The sequence below is a fragment of the Chelonia mydas genome, chromosome 9 (assembly GCF_015237465.2).
Source record: "Chelonia mydas isolate rCheMyd1 chromosome 9, rCheMyd1.pri.v2, whole genome shotgun sequence".
Taxonomy (NCBI): Eukaryota; Metazoa; Chordata; order Testudines; family Cheloniidae; genus Chelonia; species Chelonia mydas.
In genome coordinates this window covers 48,616,462-48,634,947 of record NC_057855.1, presented here as the reverse complement: position 1 = coordinate 48,634,947, position 18,486 = coordinate 48,616,462, and the positions used below count along the sequence as shown (strand labels likewise).

The window sequence follows — 18,486 nt, the reverse complement described above, 5'->3', positions numbered from 1 at the left end:
AGATGCCACAGGACTCTTTGCCGCTTTTACAGATCCAGACTAACATGGCTACCCCTCTGCTACTTGACACTCGAAGAAGAACTCCCTTTCCATAGGGCTTCACCGCCACATGCAACATGTGCAGAATCCAGCAGCATATGCACTAAATGCAGCCTGATCACCGTGCACCCACCTGGCACAACTACAGGCAGCCAGCACAAAGTGATGGTTTGGGTAAAGGCCTCTTTCAGTAATAGTATGGAGGTAGAGGCAGTGTGTGGGTGGTCCATGGATTTTACTAAGGCTGGTATTGTCTAAGTGGCAGCGTTTATATGGTCACGGTGTAATACCCTGTGTCCCTCAGCTGGGGAAGGGAAGCACTTTATAAATACAATTCTACCAAACTACCAGTTCAGGTCCAGCCCCCTGGGCTGGTTAATGTCCTATGTACACTGAGCTGGGGCTTTATATCCTGCAGTATCTTTCAGTGCTGGCCCAGTCAGTGCAGCAGTTAGTCTGATTTGCGTAAAAACTCCAGCCATTCATCTGGGGACCTCCACAATAATTCACGCCACCCACCCTGTTCCAAGTGCAGGGCTGGGGCCCATGCTGTAGAACACTGTCGGAGGGTTTGTTTAATGGCTGGGAGTTCCATGTCGAATCAAACATTTGCTGGGATACTAAAAATACTGTAAAGTTTAACAAAACCAGGGGAGGCATTACAAATTATGACAGGGGTTCACAAAAACAAAATCCACTCTTGCTACCCATAGAAATGGACAGCCTTAGCAGAGAGATCTGCCTGGAGCATGAACTGACCACTTGCTTCTAGTGCACACCCTCCAGGAGAGGAATCCACTGCCACAGGGGTGATGTTCAGGTGCCTGCAGTGTTACTGCCTGAGAATTACTTTTCTTGTGGATACGTAGGAGGTCAATCCTCAACACTGTCAAGTCATCAACTCCATCTGCACTACAACCCTCTTTCACAGAGAACTTGGGAGGAGGGGCTGTTCTAGATCCTTATGTGGGAAAGGAAGAAAATATTGAAAACTCAAATTCCATCCTTTTTTGGACTAACTCATGTCCAGACCACTGAGTAAAAAGGGGGAGGGCAATAAACATGTAGACCATTGCCTTAGGAGCAACCACCATAATGGCTGTGACACTCTATACCTCAGAGGAGCGCCCTGTAACCCCCATATTCCTTATTTATATACAATTGTGATCTTGCATATAAAGCAGGCCATGTAAGGCATCAGGGGAAAGGTTATGATCTGCTGAAAGTCACTGTTCTGTCTAAATATGTATATCATTAGTACATATGAAGTGACGAGATTGTGTTTTATGTTTGTCAGTAACACATACTGTAAATTAGGGAATCAGCTAGATATTAGCTCCCAGAGACAACAGCAAGGAAAGTAACCAACGCCCAGGTGGGGTGTCAAACAACCATTGTCCAGCAAGGGAGTTACAATTCAATGACTCACCTGCATAAGGCCACACCAGGGGAATTGCTCAACCTTGCCTGGGGACTCAGCAATGCCACCAGACATTCCTGGACTTGTGTTCTCCAAGCACATGGACTAAGGGTATAAAACAGAACACAGTGCCCTCATGCTTGGTCTTTCTCCTTCCCACACCTACGCTGCAAGCAACAAGGACACTCAGAAGACTGAACACTCCAACAGAGGAGACTGGCCCAGGTTTCAAGGGTGAAACCAGTGTCCTATGAACTGCAATATCCAGTGGGGTGAGAAAAACTGCTTAATCTAGATGTTGCCCGGTCTAATAGGGTTGAGAGTTTAGACTGCATGCTTATATTTTCTTTTGGTAACCACTGACTTTTTGCCTATGACTTATAATCACTTAAAATCTATCTTTTGCAGTCAATAAATTTGTTTAACTGTTTATCTTTACCAGTGAGTTTGCCAGAAGCGTTTGGTAAGGGTTTTGCTCAGGTTTACAAAGGCTGGTATATATCCACTTTCCATCGATGAAGTGCTGAACCAATTAATAAATTTGCACTGTTCATCTTGAGCAGTGCAGGGCAGTATATTCCTGAGGTACAAGGCTGGAAGCTGGAGGGGTTCGGCTGGTGCCTTTTGCTGTGTGATTCATGAGTAGCTCTGGGAGCATTCATGCAATCTAGCTGGGTGAGGAGCTTCACATGCTGTAGTGCTGAGTGATAACAGTGCCTAGAGGGGCTTAATGCTTCTCACTAGAAATCATCGTGAGAGACAGACCAGGCTGGAGAGTTATGGGGCACAGGGGTCCCACAGTCCCAGGCTGCACCCCAGGGATTCCGTCACAATGGCCATATACATTTACTTTTTATTTCCTTCCACCCAATTGGAAACAGAAAAATGTTTGTGGAACCCACTAGAACAGCGACTAGCTCATATGCATAAGCTTGACTTAGTGGTTTGTGGCTGCCAAGTTTGCTGAATGGTAAATTGCTACATTTCTCTTGCCCCTGGAATTCCTGATTAATGGCACTTAGGAGGAGGAGAACTCTCTCACAGAGCTGCATCTATCACAGTAACCCCTCCACCAGCTCCTAGAGCACAGTTTAAATACAGACATTTATATACAGGACTGAAGGGTTTAAAGGCAGGGCATTTTTATTAGAGAACGTAGTTTCACAGGAGCATTGCACACAAGTTGGTTTACTTACAAATATATGCTCTTTTGCAGTTTCAGCTCCTTTCAAGGGCTGAGTGTGTTTCATGCAGTCATACCACCCACTCTGCTTATAATCCAGGAGATCCTGAGGGGGTTAGTGATTTGTCGAAAAGATTATTTTTACTGATACTAAATTTAAACTCAAATAAATTAGCTATTTCCCTTATAATGTTGATGAGGCATTTTGAGAAATGCTGAGTTTGGATATGTGACATGTTCTGTATTCCCTTGGTCAATCTGTCTGAGGAATAAAAATGAACATATTATAGGTTCCAATTATTTGGATAAGCTTTGGCTGCAGACACAGTCACCTTGGAGTTAGTACAGATGCCTCAACTTCCTGTGTTTGGCTTGAGTAAAGTACATGGAATTGACAGCACAGTTTATAGCTTTCAGTGCATCCCACTGGACAAGAACTCTAACAGTGATCTCTGTGATGTTCCTTCTGTTTTGTTAGAAGAAACAGAGGAAAATAAGCCAGCAGAGAAACTACTATAGATTCCACATGGTTACAAACTCAGTAAAGCCATCTGACACAAAGTGACATGTCACAAAGGATTTTGGGAAGGATATGATGGCAATGGGCAGCAAATCCAGCCTAGTAGGGCAGGCCCCATAGCCAATAAACTCACGCTCCGGGATCGATAGGAGGAGGAGAAGGTAGGAGCCTTCTCAGAATGTTCTTATGCAACCATGGAAGGACTGCACCCATGATCTGGCAAGGGGAGGGCTACTCTTCTGTCAGTGGAGGGGGAGTGAGATGCAGCTGGAAATTCTCATTCTGGAAGACACTGTTCAGTGCAGGGTCACCCTGAGAGACATTGAGGAGCCCATGTTTTTCACCACCATGAGTTCGAGACAATTCTGTCAGGAGAGCTAACTGCAAGACAAAAAGAAATACACCACTAAATACACAAAAGCCTGAGCAATCTTTAGAGAAGCATTTATTTTAAAGGGTGTGTGAGCGCATGGACAGTATGGGATCCCTCCACCTGTCCCCTTCCTTTTACAAGATATTCAAGTAACAATGATACAATTAAGACAAAGGGGATACATTCGCACCCACTGTATAGTTAGCTGTGAAACTCATTGCAGCAGGATATTACTGAGGCAAACAGATTAGTATGAAACCCTGGTTGAACCCTTAACTACGGAGAAAGTGCTCACAATGCCACAATGAGAACAGCAATGACAGCTATGAAGCAGGACAAAGTTACAAGGGATTTTCACCCTCTGATTCACAGTATGAGGTGATCACTAGCTGGAGGCAGAAAGGAGTCTCTTGTGGGGTAGTATTGCTTACTGACACTTATTTTGAAGATTTTTATACCTTTCCTCTGAGGCATGTGACATTGGCCACTGTCCAGAACAGGATCCAGAACAGGACTATTTCTGTATGGCAATCTTATGTTCCTAAGCACTGATCAAGCAAGGAGGGTTCTCACCTTCACCCTCTCTGCAATGTACCGCATTTTAGATGGATAGCCCCTCCCCCCAAGAAGTATGTGAAAGACAGAAAGCAATCTATCGGGGTGAGCTGTGCCTATATTAGTGCAAGGACCATGGAATAATTGCAATTGTCAGAAGGATTTTATATGGCAAAACACTGTTTTGAAATGAGTTTGGATGTTAATATTTTTTAACATGGTAATTTGTATATTTGAATTTTGGTAAGTGGGATATGGTCCTTTGAAAACAGGGTGAGGGCACTTAAATGCAGAATGGAGTTGAAGGTGATAGCAGCCTGTGTGAAATTTTGCCTGTGTCTTGAGAGTGGAAAATCCTGCCTTCGTAAGCTCCAAAAAGATCAGAATTTGATTTAATAAACCTTATCTTTCCATATTGCAGCAGCATTGAAAGAAGCTGGACAGCACAGCATGGGGAGGAGGTGACCAGCCCTCTGTGGAGAAAGAAGTGGTTCGGGACTAGGCGGATGTGATTGCAGAGCCATTGGCCATTATCTTTGAAAACTCACGGCGATCAGGGGAAGTCCCGAACGACTGGAAAAAGGCTAATGTAGTGCCCATCTTTAAAAAAAGGAAGAAGGAGGATCCTGGGAACTACAGGCCAGTCAGCCTCACCTCAGTCCCTGGAAAAATCATGGAGCAGGTCCTCAAGGAATCAATTCTGAAGCACTTAGAGGAGAGGAAAGTGATCAGGAACAGTCAGCATGGATTCACCAAGGCCAAGTCATGCCTGACTAATCTAATTGCCTTCTATGACGAGATAACTGGTTCTGTGGATGAAGGGAAAGCAGTGGACGTGTTGTTCCTTGACTTGAGCAAAGCTTTTGACACTGTCTCCCACAGTATTCTTGCCAGCAAGTTAAAGTAGTATGAGCTGGATGAATGCACTATAAGGTGGATAGAAAGCTGGCTAGATTGTCGGGCTCAACGGGTAGTGATCAATGGCTCCATGTCTAGCTGGCAGCCGGTATCAAGTGGAGTGCCCGAAGGGTTGGTCCTCAGGCCGGTTTTGTTCAATATCTTCATAAATGATCTGGAGGATGGTGTGGATTGCACCCTCAGCAAGTTTGCAGATGACACTAAACTGGGAGGAGAGGTACATACACTGGAGGGTAGGGATAAGATACAGAGGGACCTAGACAAATTAGAGGATTGGGCCAAAAGAAATCTGATGAGGTTCAACAAGGAGAAGTGCAGAGTCCTGCACTTAGGACGGAAGAATCCAATGCACCGCTACAGACTAGGGACCGAATGGCTCGGCAGCAGTTCTGCAGAAAAGGACCTAGGGGTGACAGTGGATGAGAAGCTGGATATGAGTCAACAGTGTGCCCTTGTTGCCAAGAAGGCCAATGGCATTTTGGGATGTATAAGTAGAGGCATTGCCAACAGACCGAGGGATGTGATCGTTCCCCTCTATTCAACACTGGTGAGGCCTCATCTGGAGTACTGTGTCCAGTTTTGGGCCCCACACTACAAGAAGGATGTGGAAAAATTGGAAAGAGTCCAGCGGAGGGCAACAAAAATGATTAGGGGACTGGAACACATGAGTTATGAGGAGAGGCTGAGGGAACTGGGGATGTTTAGTCTACGGAAGAGAAGAATGAGGGGGGATTTGATAGCTGCTTTCAACTACCTGAAAGGGGGTTCCAAAGAGGATGGCTCTAGACTGTTCTCAGTGGTAGCACATGACAGAACAAGGAGTACTGGTCTCAAGTTGCAGTGGGGGAGATTTAGGTTGGATATTAGGAAAAAATTTTTCACTAGGAGGGTGGTGAAACACTGGAATGCGTTACCTAGGGAGGTGGTGGAATCTCCTTCCTTAGAAGTTTTTAAGGTCAGGCTTGACAAAGCCCTGGCTGGGATGATTTAATTGGGGATTGGTCCTGCTTTGAGCAGGGGGTTGGACTAGATGACCTCCTGAGGTCCCTTCCAACCCTGATATTCTATGATTCTAAGTTCTTGGGAAGAGTTGGCACCCAGACTGCCAGCTCCAACGGATGGCACAGAGTCGGGTCCAATTTGATTCACCAATTAAAAAGAAGAGATGAAGACACTTTACCCTGGAGGTTCCTCGATAGAGTCGACAGAGTTGGTCAAAAGCCTGGATTTGCTGGGAATCCAACAGGGACTCTGAACTTGTCTAAGAAACAAAGTTACAAGGTTACAAAAAATTAGAGACATAAAAATCAAATAACCAAAATTTAAATCTATATAGCTAGGTATTTACACTGGCTCACTATCATGAGATCTGAGCACCTAGGCTACAGTTTGGTACCTTGTTAAAAAAGGGAACATGCTTGTTTTGCTTTATGTCACTTTTCTATGCAAAAAGAGTAATAAAGACTGAACCACACAACACAAAGCTCTAAATATACTAAGGGGTTATGGTGACATCATAAACCATTGTAATGTGTACTTAGCACTACACTGTGCTTAATTCTTATTTCTAAAGTGCTTTACAGATATTAATTACATTAATAATCTGGGAAGAGGCAGGGGGGGTAGCCTGTCCAGAATTATTGTACCCTTGCTTGGTTAGAATATTAAAATGTTTCTATTTTGTATTCCAAAACAATAAGATCAACAATATGATCTATTGAGAGCTAATGATGCCAGATCAGCATTAATGAGGATTCCCGTTAGCTGCTAGTTTCTGAAATTTACTTTTACAAAACAATATATAAAATATTCATGCTAAAATATTTTCACTATGTTCTCAAATGTGCAAAAAATATTTTTATACAGGATTTTGTTTATACAGAGTCATTATAACAATACAACTAATGTTTATTTACTGAGTCACCTTAATATGAACTTACCTTGAACCTCTTTGGGTAGGAAAGCAGGAGTCACGGTAGTGGCTCAAGACAAATTACAAAAAGAGAACTAATACTACCTCTGAAAGAATGAAGTTGATGGGAGTTTTGCCATTGACTTCAATGGACCCAGGATTTCAGCCCTAGTGTATTATCCTGACAATACCAAGCACTGACACTTGACTCTTTGTGGTTGTGCATTTTTAGTGACGGTTATACAAAGGTATATTGCAGAAGTAGTGAATGCATCTTCCTGAATCAGAGCCTTACGCACTCAACATCACAGTATGTTAATCACTTAAGTACATTTAACATCCTAACTTATTCTGTATTTATTACCAAAGTTATTTTGTGCTTCAACAGCACCTTCAAATGTTTTGCAAACCTTAAGTTTCAAAACACCGCTGAGAGTAAGCATGGAACACACTGACACTTCACATGCATGTAACCCAGGGCATAGAGGTTGTAACCTTCCCAGAGTCATACAGCAGTTCAGTGGCTGTGCTGAGAAAAGAACCTGAGGGCTCCCAGTCTCCTGTTCTAACTGCAGGACTACAATCCTTCCCAAATGAAAATACTTAAGCAATTCCTTACATTAAAGCAGCAAGTCAGTAACTACTGTATTAAAGGTTTCAGAGTAGCAGCTGTGTTAGTCTGTAGCCACAAAAAGAAAAGGAGTGCTTGTGGCACCTTAGAGACTAACCAATTTATTTGAGCATGAGCTTTCATGAGCTACAGCTCACTTCATCGGATGCATGCAGTGGAAAATACAGTGGGGAGATTTATATACACAGAGAACATGAAACAATGGGTGTTACTATACACGCTGTAACAAGAGTGATCAGGTAAGGTGAGCTATTACCAGCAGGAGGGAAAAAACCTTTTGTACTGATAATCAAGATGGGCCATTTCCAGCAGTTGACAAGAACGTGTGAGGAACAGTAGGGGGGGAAATAAACATGGGGAAATAGTTTTACTTTGTGTAATGACCCATCCACTCCCAGTCTCTATTCAAGCCTAAGTTAATTGTATCCAATTTGCAAATTAATTCCAATTCAGCATTCTCTCAGAGTCTGTTTTTGAAGTCTTTTTGTCGAAGAATTGCCACTTTTAGGTCTGTAATCGAGTGACCAAAGAGACTGAAGTGTTCTCCGACTGGTTTTTGAATGTTGTAATTCTTGACATCTGATTTGTGTCCATTTATTCTTTTACGTAGAGACTGTCCGGTTTGGCCAATGTACATGGCAGAGGGGCATTGCTGGCACATATCACATTGGTAGCTGCGCAGGTGAACGAGCCTCTGATAGTGTGGCTGATGTGATATCTACCAATCAGAGGCTCGTTCACCTGCACAACTACCAATGTGATATATGCCATCATGTGCCAGCAATGCCTCTCTGCCATGTGCATTGGCCAAACCAGACAGTCTCTACGTAAAAGAATAAATGGACACAAATCAGATGTCAAGAATTATAACATTCAAAAACCAGTCAGAGAACACTTCAATCTCTTTGGTCACTCGATTACAGACTTAAAAGTGGCAATTCTTCGACAAAAAAACTTCAAAAACAGACTCCAATGAGAGACTGCTGAATTGGAATTAATTTGCAAACTGGATACAATTAATTTAGGCTTGAATAAAGACTGGGGTGGATGGGTCATTACACAAAGTAAAACTATTTCCCCATGTTTATTTCCCCCCCCTACTGTTCCTCACATATTCTTGTCAACTGCTGGAAATGGCCCATCTTGATTATCAGTACAAAAGGTTTTTTTCCCTCCTGCTGGTAATAGCTCACCTTACCTGATCACTCTCGTTACAGTGTGTATGGTAACACTCATTGTTTCATGTTCTCTGTGTATATAAATCTTCCCACTGTATTTTCCACTGCATGCATCCGATGAAGTGAGCTGTAGCTCATGAAAGCTCATGCTCAAATAAATTTGTTAGTCTCTAAGGTGCCAAAAGTACTCTTTTTCTCTTTACTGTATTAAAGCCAATATTCATGAAAAGCTGAACACCAACTGGGGCACACAATCTGGTTTTAATGAATAGCGTATTAGTTTTTATTGTATTAGAACAGGTTAGGCTTGGCTCAGGCTAGCAGTTGTTGGATGTCTAGGCTTGCCAAGGGCAGCAATAGAGGGAAGACCCCTGAACTCTCATCACCGTAAAGGGTAGGAACCTCACCTTCCCAGATACACCTAGTTACTCCTGTAACATCCTCTTGGAGGCCAACCCTTCCCTTTCTGCCGAAGAGCATGAAGGCCAGGCGTCTGCTGGAGAAAGTGTGCTGCAGGACAGAATTGCCACTTTGCCTGAGGACATGTCTCCTCAGCCTCTAACTTGGTTTTGAACTACTACCCAATGAAGGGAGGAGAGAAGACCCCAGCACTCTCTTGCAAAGTCAATTAAGCCTGGAAAAGGCCCATAAACTACCTTGGGAAGAAAGAATTCCATTTGGTCAGAGGCTGGGGCACTAACTACTGAGGAGCAGCTGGAGGGCAGGTCCCACTCATGCACACAGCACTACCCAACACTGGAGAGCTATTCCTGATGCTAATAGGGAATGCAGACTGATGCCTCTAGCTGCTGTGGCATTTCAAGGCGATGAAATGCAATGTTGTATTATGTTAGTATAATGCCCTCTACTGTTGACAGTATTCTATTACCCACTGTATAACTTGTGCCAACATGGCAGCATCCTGAACACTACATAATACCTGCCTCCATCATAATCATAAATGTCTACATTTCTTTTACCCTGTGTCCTTTTGTCTCTTTTACAATCTTTTCCTATCTTCTCTTCTTACTGGTTTTCTGAGCCCTTTGTAAGATTTATTTTCCTTTTCTCTTTCATCTGTTCTCCTGTGTCCCACTATGTTTCGTTATTGTGTGCTTTTATATTTACTTTGCTCCACACCTGCTCCGAGCAAAGCAGTGGACAGGGCAGGATGTCTGTATGTACATAAGAGCTGTCACTATCGCACTCAGACAGTTTATTCATTTCAACTTGCTCTGTGATGAACGGCTGGGGATGAATTGCCGCCTAGAGGCACAATGCAATTGCTGGTTGAAAGAGATGTGAAATCCTGTATGTATAGTATTGCTGTCTGAAGAAACACATTAAGCTAGTGAAGAGGTTTGAATTTTGAACAAACCTGCCTTCAAGAGGCTGATTCAGTTCCTTGATGAATTCTAACACTGCAGATTAAGACCTATAATAGATCACTCATGCCAAAGTGCCGTTTTATAATTTGGTGACAAACTGAAATTGATGATATAATATTCCTGACTCATTTCCTTTTTCCTTCATGTTTGAAATGTAACTATTTACACGGTAAAATGTTACTGTCAGTACCTGTTGGTCAAGGAACCAATAGATTTAATTTGCTGCACACATTACAGAATATTTTTTGATGAAGGTAAATTTAGAAATAAAGAGATCCTAAAAAAAGTAGGGTTTACGCATCTATTCTAGATAGACCTATTATGTAGTAGTTGGTCAGTAATGGCTAGGCTTGGAAGGATTAGATTTTTAATTAGTAAATGTCAATTTCACCACAATTTCCATCCTTAACTGAAATTTACAAAGAAAAATGCTGCTTGAGAACTTAGGAGAGTTTGATTTAAGGATATTTACTTTGTATATTTTGATGGGATGTTGATAACTTCTGATTAGCAGTTATAAAGCTTTAGCTTTTTGAATTTCAACATCTACTGTCAATAAATAATTATTGTCTGACCTCCTCCCATTATCTGACCACTCCGCCATAATTTCCCAGGACTGTGAAAATTTAAATCAATAAAAGTAGAAAAAATATTTAAAACCCATAATTTTGCACAAGTGTGAAAATTTTATTTGATAAGAACTGAAAAAATGTTTAAAACTAATAATATCCTTCAAAATTATAAAAAAAATGAATTCTGCCAAGCCTACCAATTACCTATGCCACTTGTAGAGGAAAAGAAAGGATAACAAGGAAAGCTGATCATTTACTCTTCTCAGTCATTCAAAGACAAGAAAATGTAACATAACTGCATCCAGTTTGCCATTTCTCCACTTGTCTGTATGTAACTATCAGATTGTTCTCAGGATTGAGGAGTTGAAATATTGCAAGCAACTTTTCCTGTTGTCTTGGAAACAAGCGATGTGGGTCCTTTTCCTTTTTTAACCATATAACTAAAGGAATGTTTTTCATTGTGATAGGGAGTCTCTCTTAGCAAGTCTGACACCTGTGTTGGTGCACAGAGGTTAAACATCTAGTTTCACACTGAAATGTAGTTTCTGCCTCAAATGCCTCGGGCTGGCTGGGCAGCCAATTACTGCCCGCTTTGCAACTCCATGAGAACTCAACAACATAGACTTTCCTATTCAGAAAGGGTTTTGCAGCCTAGAAACAATCCAGAACAGAGTGCTAGTTGAGTCAGTGGTGGGTTTAAAAGGTCTGGTTGATTTTGCAAAAAGGAGGAAAAACAAATTCTCTGTGCCACATTTTCAATTCCAGGCTCCCCATTTCCTACTCTGATCATGGTGCCCAGGTCACCATCAAGGCGAGGATATTTTCTGTAGTATGTTTTTTGTATGTTTTTTCTCTAGTAGTCATAGCACCACTATGCTAAACCTGCAATTATCCTTGATTCCACAGCTGCACAACCCATCACCAGCTAGAGCCAGAGTAGAGCAGCAACATACAGTAGTTATAAGTATGGGTACTTGGATCTTGTGGCATGATTATTAACCTACAGAAGTACTTCTTCCAGGAGCCGTACCTTCCACAAAGATTGTCACCATATCAACTAACCTGTGTTTCAAAGGGTATCGTGCTATTCCCAAAGTGCCACTTGCAGAGGCAGTCAGTCCGTCCATTCAGGAACAGCAGAGTGTATGATAATCAGAAGCGGGAGGTGAGGCGAGGACTGGTTAAGTCCTTGGTCTACAACCCCACCACACCCTAGCCTGGAATCCTTACACTTTCAGGTCTGTATCCTGCCTCTGCTGGGGTGGGAGGCAGGAGGCTGTAATGGAGCTGGTTGAGAATCCCTGATTCTGGAGCTGAGGCTGCAATAGCCTTGATATAGATTACAGCAGTTGGCTGATGATAGCCCCCAAGGGACCATGCCCCAGCTAAGAGTTGCTGGAGTGCAGTGCACTTCTATGCCCGGGGCTGCAAAATGTGGGCAGCATGGAGCCAGAGATGAAGCGCTCTCTGCCTACCTGTGGTGAGGGAATCCCCAGCTGGAGAGATCTGGCCTCTTTCCATCCCCTTCAAACTATTAGAGGGGCTTGGTGACTCCAACTACAAGCACATTGTTACAGCCTCTTCAACCTAGAAACTGCAGACAAAAGAGACCTACTGGGCGAAAAACAGATAAGGAGCACAAGGAGTCAGCATGATTGGCATTGGTTTCTGCACATCAGTGACTTAACCATTGACAAGTTTTCTGTGGGCTCTGCAGTAAAGGACTTGAGTTCTGAGGAGAGATTTGAAGAAGGATAACAAGCTAACTTGGTGGATGTTTACGTGGAGCATCTCCCAAGCGTGAGGGGCAGCATGGGAGAAAGCACACAGCTACTTGTTTGAAAATTAACAAGTGGGCAGTGGAGGCTGACTTCATTGGCCAGTTGGAGGTAAGTGTCAATATCTTGATAGTAAATAAGAAATGGTAGTTAGGGTGGCGTTGAACAGGAAGGACCTTGAAAGTGAATACAAGCAGTATTTGATGCAGTAGAGAGAAGGGGGAGCACCAGTGGAGGGATGCAAAAACAGTGACATGATCACAGTGACAACTTAGGAAAATGATCTTTACAGCAACATTCTGCATGGATCTGAGCAGTTTGCAGTGTTGCTGTAGCCATGTTGGTCCCAGGATATTAGAGAGACAAGGTGGGTGAGGTAATATCTTTTATGGGTACAACTTCTGCTCAACCAAACTTTCGAGCTACATAGACCTCTTCTTCAGGATATGTGCAGGACAAGATGGCATTTGTCAAGGGCATAGAGAAGGATGTTGCAGTAACAGAGATGTGAGATGATGAGAGCTGGATGAGCGTTTTAGCAGTGTGGATGCATAGAAAAGGCCGCATCTTAGACATGTTATGCAGAAATTAGAAAAGATTAGACAGCCTGGATGTGAGGATGTAGAGAGCGGTGTGAGTCAAAGATAACACCCAAGTTACAGGCTTGAGTGACAGGCAGGATGGTGGTGTTGTCCGCAGTGATAGAAAAAGGAGGTAGCACTGAGGACTTGGGGAAAGAGATTAGGAGCTCTGTTTTAGCCAGTGACCTTGCACTGATGGCAAGACATTCACCAGATATCAGAGACACGAGAGGCTGAGATTTTAGTTTAGTTTGGAGAGAAGGAAACAGGTGTGGAGTAGAGAGATAGATCTGTGAATAATCAGCAAAGAGATGGTAGTTGAATGTATGTTTGTGGATGAGATTAACCAGAGATAAGGTGCATAGGAAAAAGAGAGGGGACCCAGGCCAGAGCCCTCTGCAAACCCCACAGAAAGCTGATCGGTGGATAAGGAGGAGCCTCTGAGGGACATGCTGAAGGGGTAATTAGAGAGGTAGGAGGATAACTAGGTGATGGCAGAGGGTGAAGCCAAGGAAGGACAAGACTTCAAGAAAAGCATGATTAATGGTATCAGAGGCAGCTGACAGGTCGATGAGGATGGAGTAGTGAGTCTGCGCTTTGGCTAAGAAGAGGTCAAGACATTGACAAGACCAATTTCAGTGGAGTGCAAGAGGCAGAAGTTGGAGTAATGAGAGTCTAGGATGGAATTGGAAGAGAGGAACTCCAGACAGTGATTGTGAACAGCATGTTCAATGAGCCTAGAGATGAAAGGGAAAAGGGAGGGAGGCGATAGTTGGAGAGGCAAATAGGGGCAAGGGTGGGGGTTGGTGGTTTTTTTTTTTTTTTTTTTTTTTTTTTTTTGAGATGGGAGTCTAAAGCAGGGATTCTCATGACAAATTTTTTGGTGACCTCAGAGTGCAGCCACCAACCCTTGCTGGTGGCTGCTGTTAGGAATTTTAGTTAAAATTGTAATTAAGTTTAGGAAAGACAAAGAAATAAATATGCACATATACATGTCAAAATCATTCCAATTTATTTATGCTGGGATTTTTTGCAGACAACAATAAAAATACCTTGTTATCCCTAGCCTGATTCTTGCTTGCATGCATATTTATACCTGCCTCTGCAAATTTCTGCTACATGCATCCGACGAAGTGGGTATTCACCCACAAAAGCTTATGCTCCAATAAGTCTGTTAGTCTATAAGGTGCCACAGGACTCTTTGCCGCTTTTAATAAAAATAATGTACACTTGTCTCTATTCTTTACTGGACCTAAACGGAACAGAAACATAAATAAGGTGCTTGTCTTGTCTTTTTTATTGTTGTTTATGGTTGCTTTTTTTAAGACTTGCTAGCTAGTAAGTCTGCTGGTGTGAAAAGTGGTATTAACAAACATAAAAATACCACTTTTCACAGCAGCAGACTTATTCAGCCCTGACAAGCCCAGGGACAATTAAGCCCTGGATGGAGAGGTGGGTAGGGAGGCAGTGGGGGTCAGAGGCAATGGGGAGAATGGATATGGGAGCAGGGGAGGGAGGGATGGAAGGAACATAAAGGAAGGTGGGGAACTCACTGGCAACCTGCTCCTCCAGCACGTTTCTCTCCAGAAGGGGGTAGGACGCAACCCCTGCTGGCAACCTCGGGGAGGGGCCACTGCTTTACCCCCTTCCCCCATCACTGTTCAGCAGGCTGTGGCTGCAAGAAAAGCCCTGGTGGCCGCATTTGAGAAATGCTGGTCTAAAGCATGCTTGTATTGTGAGGGGCAGAGCCAGAAGAATGAGAGGTTAAGGAGAGGATTAAGGGAAGGGATGAGAATGTTGGTGATAAAAATTAAGTCAATGAACTCTCCTCCAGAAGCTGGGCATGCTGCTTCCATAGTGCTCCCAGGAGATGAGGAACAAACTGAAAGCCCAAAGCTGGACAGGGTAGGCTACTGGTTTGCCCATGATCACTAGGATGGCATGGAAAGCATCTTTTCAGTAAGAGATGCTAATGTGCCCATGAAACCTCAAGAACTTAATGTTTAGAAGTTCCCCATTTGTGTGTGATTGTCATGGGATAGACACATGCTCCAGCTGCAACAACAGAAGACAGGGTGTGGAGGCTTAGTGAGACACATTCACATATTGGGTCTGACTGTAGCCAATGCGACTTGGGCTGCCACTTGGGTTTTTAATCTGGAGCTTTCAGTGATAAAAGCATGAGCCACCACCACTTGATCAAAAGGCTAAGGATTCTAGCTGGAAATTCAGAAGACACACTAAGCTGGAGACTCAAAGTTCTGTGGATCAGCCACTAGGGGGGAATGTGTAACATGCACTGAATTATAGGTGTCACAACACAACAAAAAGATGTTAGGATGTCACAATACATATGCATGCCTCAAGCACACCACAACATGACAAGCCCTATGGTCACATGGAGTGATGAGACCTTTATCCTCAGCCTAATGAAGACCTATGAGGTAACCCTCTTGATCTCATGGGACCCCCAGAAGCAAGCCTATTTTAAATATATTACTGCTGACAACTTGTATCCCATGACAAACTGTGACTCTGCTCTTTTTTCCCAGCAAGGTAAAGTGAGTAGAAGAGTGTTGGTGTTTGTAAGTGAACAGAGAAGTAGTAAACTTATCTGGGCTTGTACAAGTTAGGGTCTTTCCTTGGTATTTGCAAAGACAGAAAAACATTTTGCGTAGAACTGCTCCACTTCCTGCAACTAAAAACTCAGAGCTCCGCTTGATTGTGTCCTTCATTCTTTTCTTTTGTCCTTTTAGAAGTCTTAGAGGACACCAAGGCAGAGGCAGAGAAAGTGACCATATTTTTAGCCACACTACTTTTCACATAGAAACCTGCCATTTAGACAACGGAGACAAAGATTTGTTATTTCTGCTCTGTAATCTCAAACCTACCTATTTTTACTGCAGATACTGTCGGAAATTGTGAAGGCCATGAGAAAAAATGACTACATCTTAAACATCTAAAATGCTTCAATTATCAGAAAGCCAGAAAACGCTGGTGTCTTTGGCAGTTAGCCAAATGCTCTCTCAGATACGGTCAGGATATACCAGTTTACATCTTTTGCTGTGTCAAAAGATAAGACTGTCTGGGCTCTGCAGGATTAATGAGATAGTAGTGGTAAAGCACTGAACATTAAAACAAAATATCCATAGCAAATAGGGGTAAGGACTGTAGGAATGTAGAAAAATCTGTGTTTTGCAGTTTAAGTTTAAGATAAAGGGTTAAAGATAAAGGATAGTGCTCCAATGATCAGAGATTGTTAATAATAAGGAAGTGTGTGTGCTGAACTCATAGTGACCTCAAAACCAGCCAAAAACCATTTTTTAGTTAAGTTAGCAACAGGTGATGACATCATTTGTTTGTTAAGGCTATAAAAGGGTGAACTCTTAAAAGGTTAGGAGTACTAGTTGCACCTTAGAGACTAACCAATTTAAGGTGCCACAAGTACTCCTTTTCTTTTTGCAAATACAGACTAACATGGCTGCTACTTTGAAACCTGTCCTAAAAGGTTCATTGCTAATACCTCCTGCCTGACCAAACTGGAGCTGACCAACATATGTCGAAGCACCCCTGATTTTAGCCCTTTTTTAAGTACCTTAATCAAATATTTATGAATGTTTTCTTACTGTTTGGGTGCAGTAATTACTCATCAGTAGGCTTTTGCACATGTTTAGAACAATGGTATAGATACCATTGATCTACTGGATTTAAAAAAAGAATTTATGGTGAAATTAATGTGTGGTGCTACCCTGTATTAATAAGGTAATAAATAACAAAATAAAATATTGTTATTAATAATAATAATAAATTTCAACAAGGACAATTAGATAACATTTTTAAATGCATCAGGAATGAAAGGAATCATAGCAGAGGTATAAATCAAATTATTACCTGATGATGGCAAAATTGAAGTAGAAAAGGCATTAATTCAATAAATATTTCTGTTCTGCATCTGGAACCAAGCTGGCTCATTTAACAATGTTATGTATTGATGCTGAAATACTTTATCTTTCAACAGCGGCTAAGGAGCCTGTTAAACAGCATCTTGCAAAGTCAGACATTTTAAAAGGAACAGTTACTCACGTTTTTGTAACTGTTGTTCTTCGAGAGGTGTTGCTCATCTCTATTCCAGTTAGGTGTGTGCGTGCGCGCCGCATGCACGGATGTCGGAAACTTTTCCCTAGCAGCTACCCATTGGGCTGGCTGTGGAACCCCTTGGAGTGGCACCGATATGGTGCTCTATATATGACCCTGCCGGCCCGACCCCCCTTCAGTTCCTTCTTGCCAGCTATTCCGACAGAGGGGATGGTGAGGGGCGGGAGGGGGGGATAGAATAGATATAAGCAACGCATCTCGAAGAACAACAGTTACAGAAAGGTAAGTAACCGTTTCTTCTTCATTGAATGCTTGCTCATATCAATTCCAGTTAGGTGACTCCCAAGCCTTACCTCGGAGGTGGGGTAGGAGTCAAGGAATTGCAGACTGGAGAATTGCCCTGCCGAAGGCCGTATTGTCACGTGATTGGTGGACGATGGCGTAGTGCGACACGAAGGTGTGCACCGAAGCCCATGTGGCAGCCCTGCAGATTTCCTGGAGGGGTACGTGTGCCAGGAAGGCTGCTGACGAGGCCAGAGCCCTCGGGGAGTGAGCCGTGACAACAGGTGGAGAGACCGTCGCTAAGTCATAACAAGTACGAATACAACCGTGATCCAGGAGGAAATCCGCTGGGAAGAGACTGGCAAACCTTTCGTCTGCTCCGCTAGAGTGACAAACAATTGGGTTCTTTTGCGGAACGGCTTCGTTTGGTCTATGTAGAAGGTGAGTGCCCTTCTAACGTCCAGCAAATGTAGCTGCTGCTCATGGAGGTTGGCGTGCGGCTTTGGATAGAAAACCGGCAGGAAAATATCCTGGCTGACATGGAAACGGGACACAACTTTTGGTAGGAAGGCCAGGTGAGGCCTAACCTGCACCTTGTCCATATGAAAGATGGCATACGGGGGCTCACATGTGAGGGCTCGTAGTTCAGAAATGCGTCGTGCTGAAGTGATGGCCACTAGGAAGGTAACCTTCCAGGAGAGGTAGAGGAGCAAGCATGAAGCTAGTGGCTCAAAGGGAGGACCCATGAGATGAGATAGGACTAAACTGAGGTCCCAGGCAGGGACAGGGGGCTTCATTGGGGGATGGATCTTTTCTAGTCCTTTTAGGAAATGTCCCATGATATGGTGTGCAAACACTGAGCGCCCGGAAACGCCCGGGTGAAATGCCGAAATAGCCACGAGGTGAACCTTAAGAGAACTGAATGCCAGGAGCTGATCTTTCAGGTATACCAAACAGTCCAGGATGCACGGGATTGAAGCCTGGAGTGGGAATACCTGCCACTGGGCACACCATATAGAAAACCTTTTCCACTTAGCTTTGTAAGTGGTTCTGGTAGAAGG

At 43.2% G+C, this 18,486-nt stretch overlaps 1 protein-coding gene across 5 annotated transcripts in view; it reads right to left on the bottom strand.

The window, feature by feature from the left end:
- Positions 1 to 2,577: 2,577 nt before the first annotated feature.
- The window catches only part of VPS8 (VPS8 subunit of CORVET complex), a 231,790-nt gene continuing 215,881 nt past the window's right edge, over positions 2,578 to 18,486 (bottom strand). For 4 of the 5 annotated variants that reach the window (XM_007052610.4, XM_037909562.2, XM_043523175.1 and 1 more), the window contains 2 exons: positions 6,189 to 6,269; positions 2,578 to 3,543 (listed from right to left, as the gene is read on the bottom strand). In XM_007052610.4, coding sequence (XP_007052672.2) covers positions 3,394 to 3,543; positions 6,189 to 6,269 — 231 coding nt within the window. In that variant the 3' untranslated portion in view covers positions 2,578 to 3,393. The remainder of the gene's footprint in view (positions 3,544 to 6,188; positions 6,270 to 18,486) is intronic. The other variant, XM_043523177.1, reaches the window with a different exon arrangement.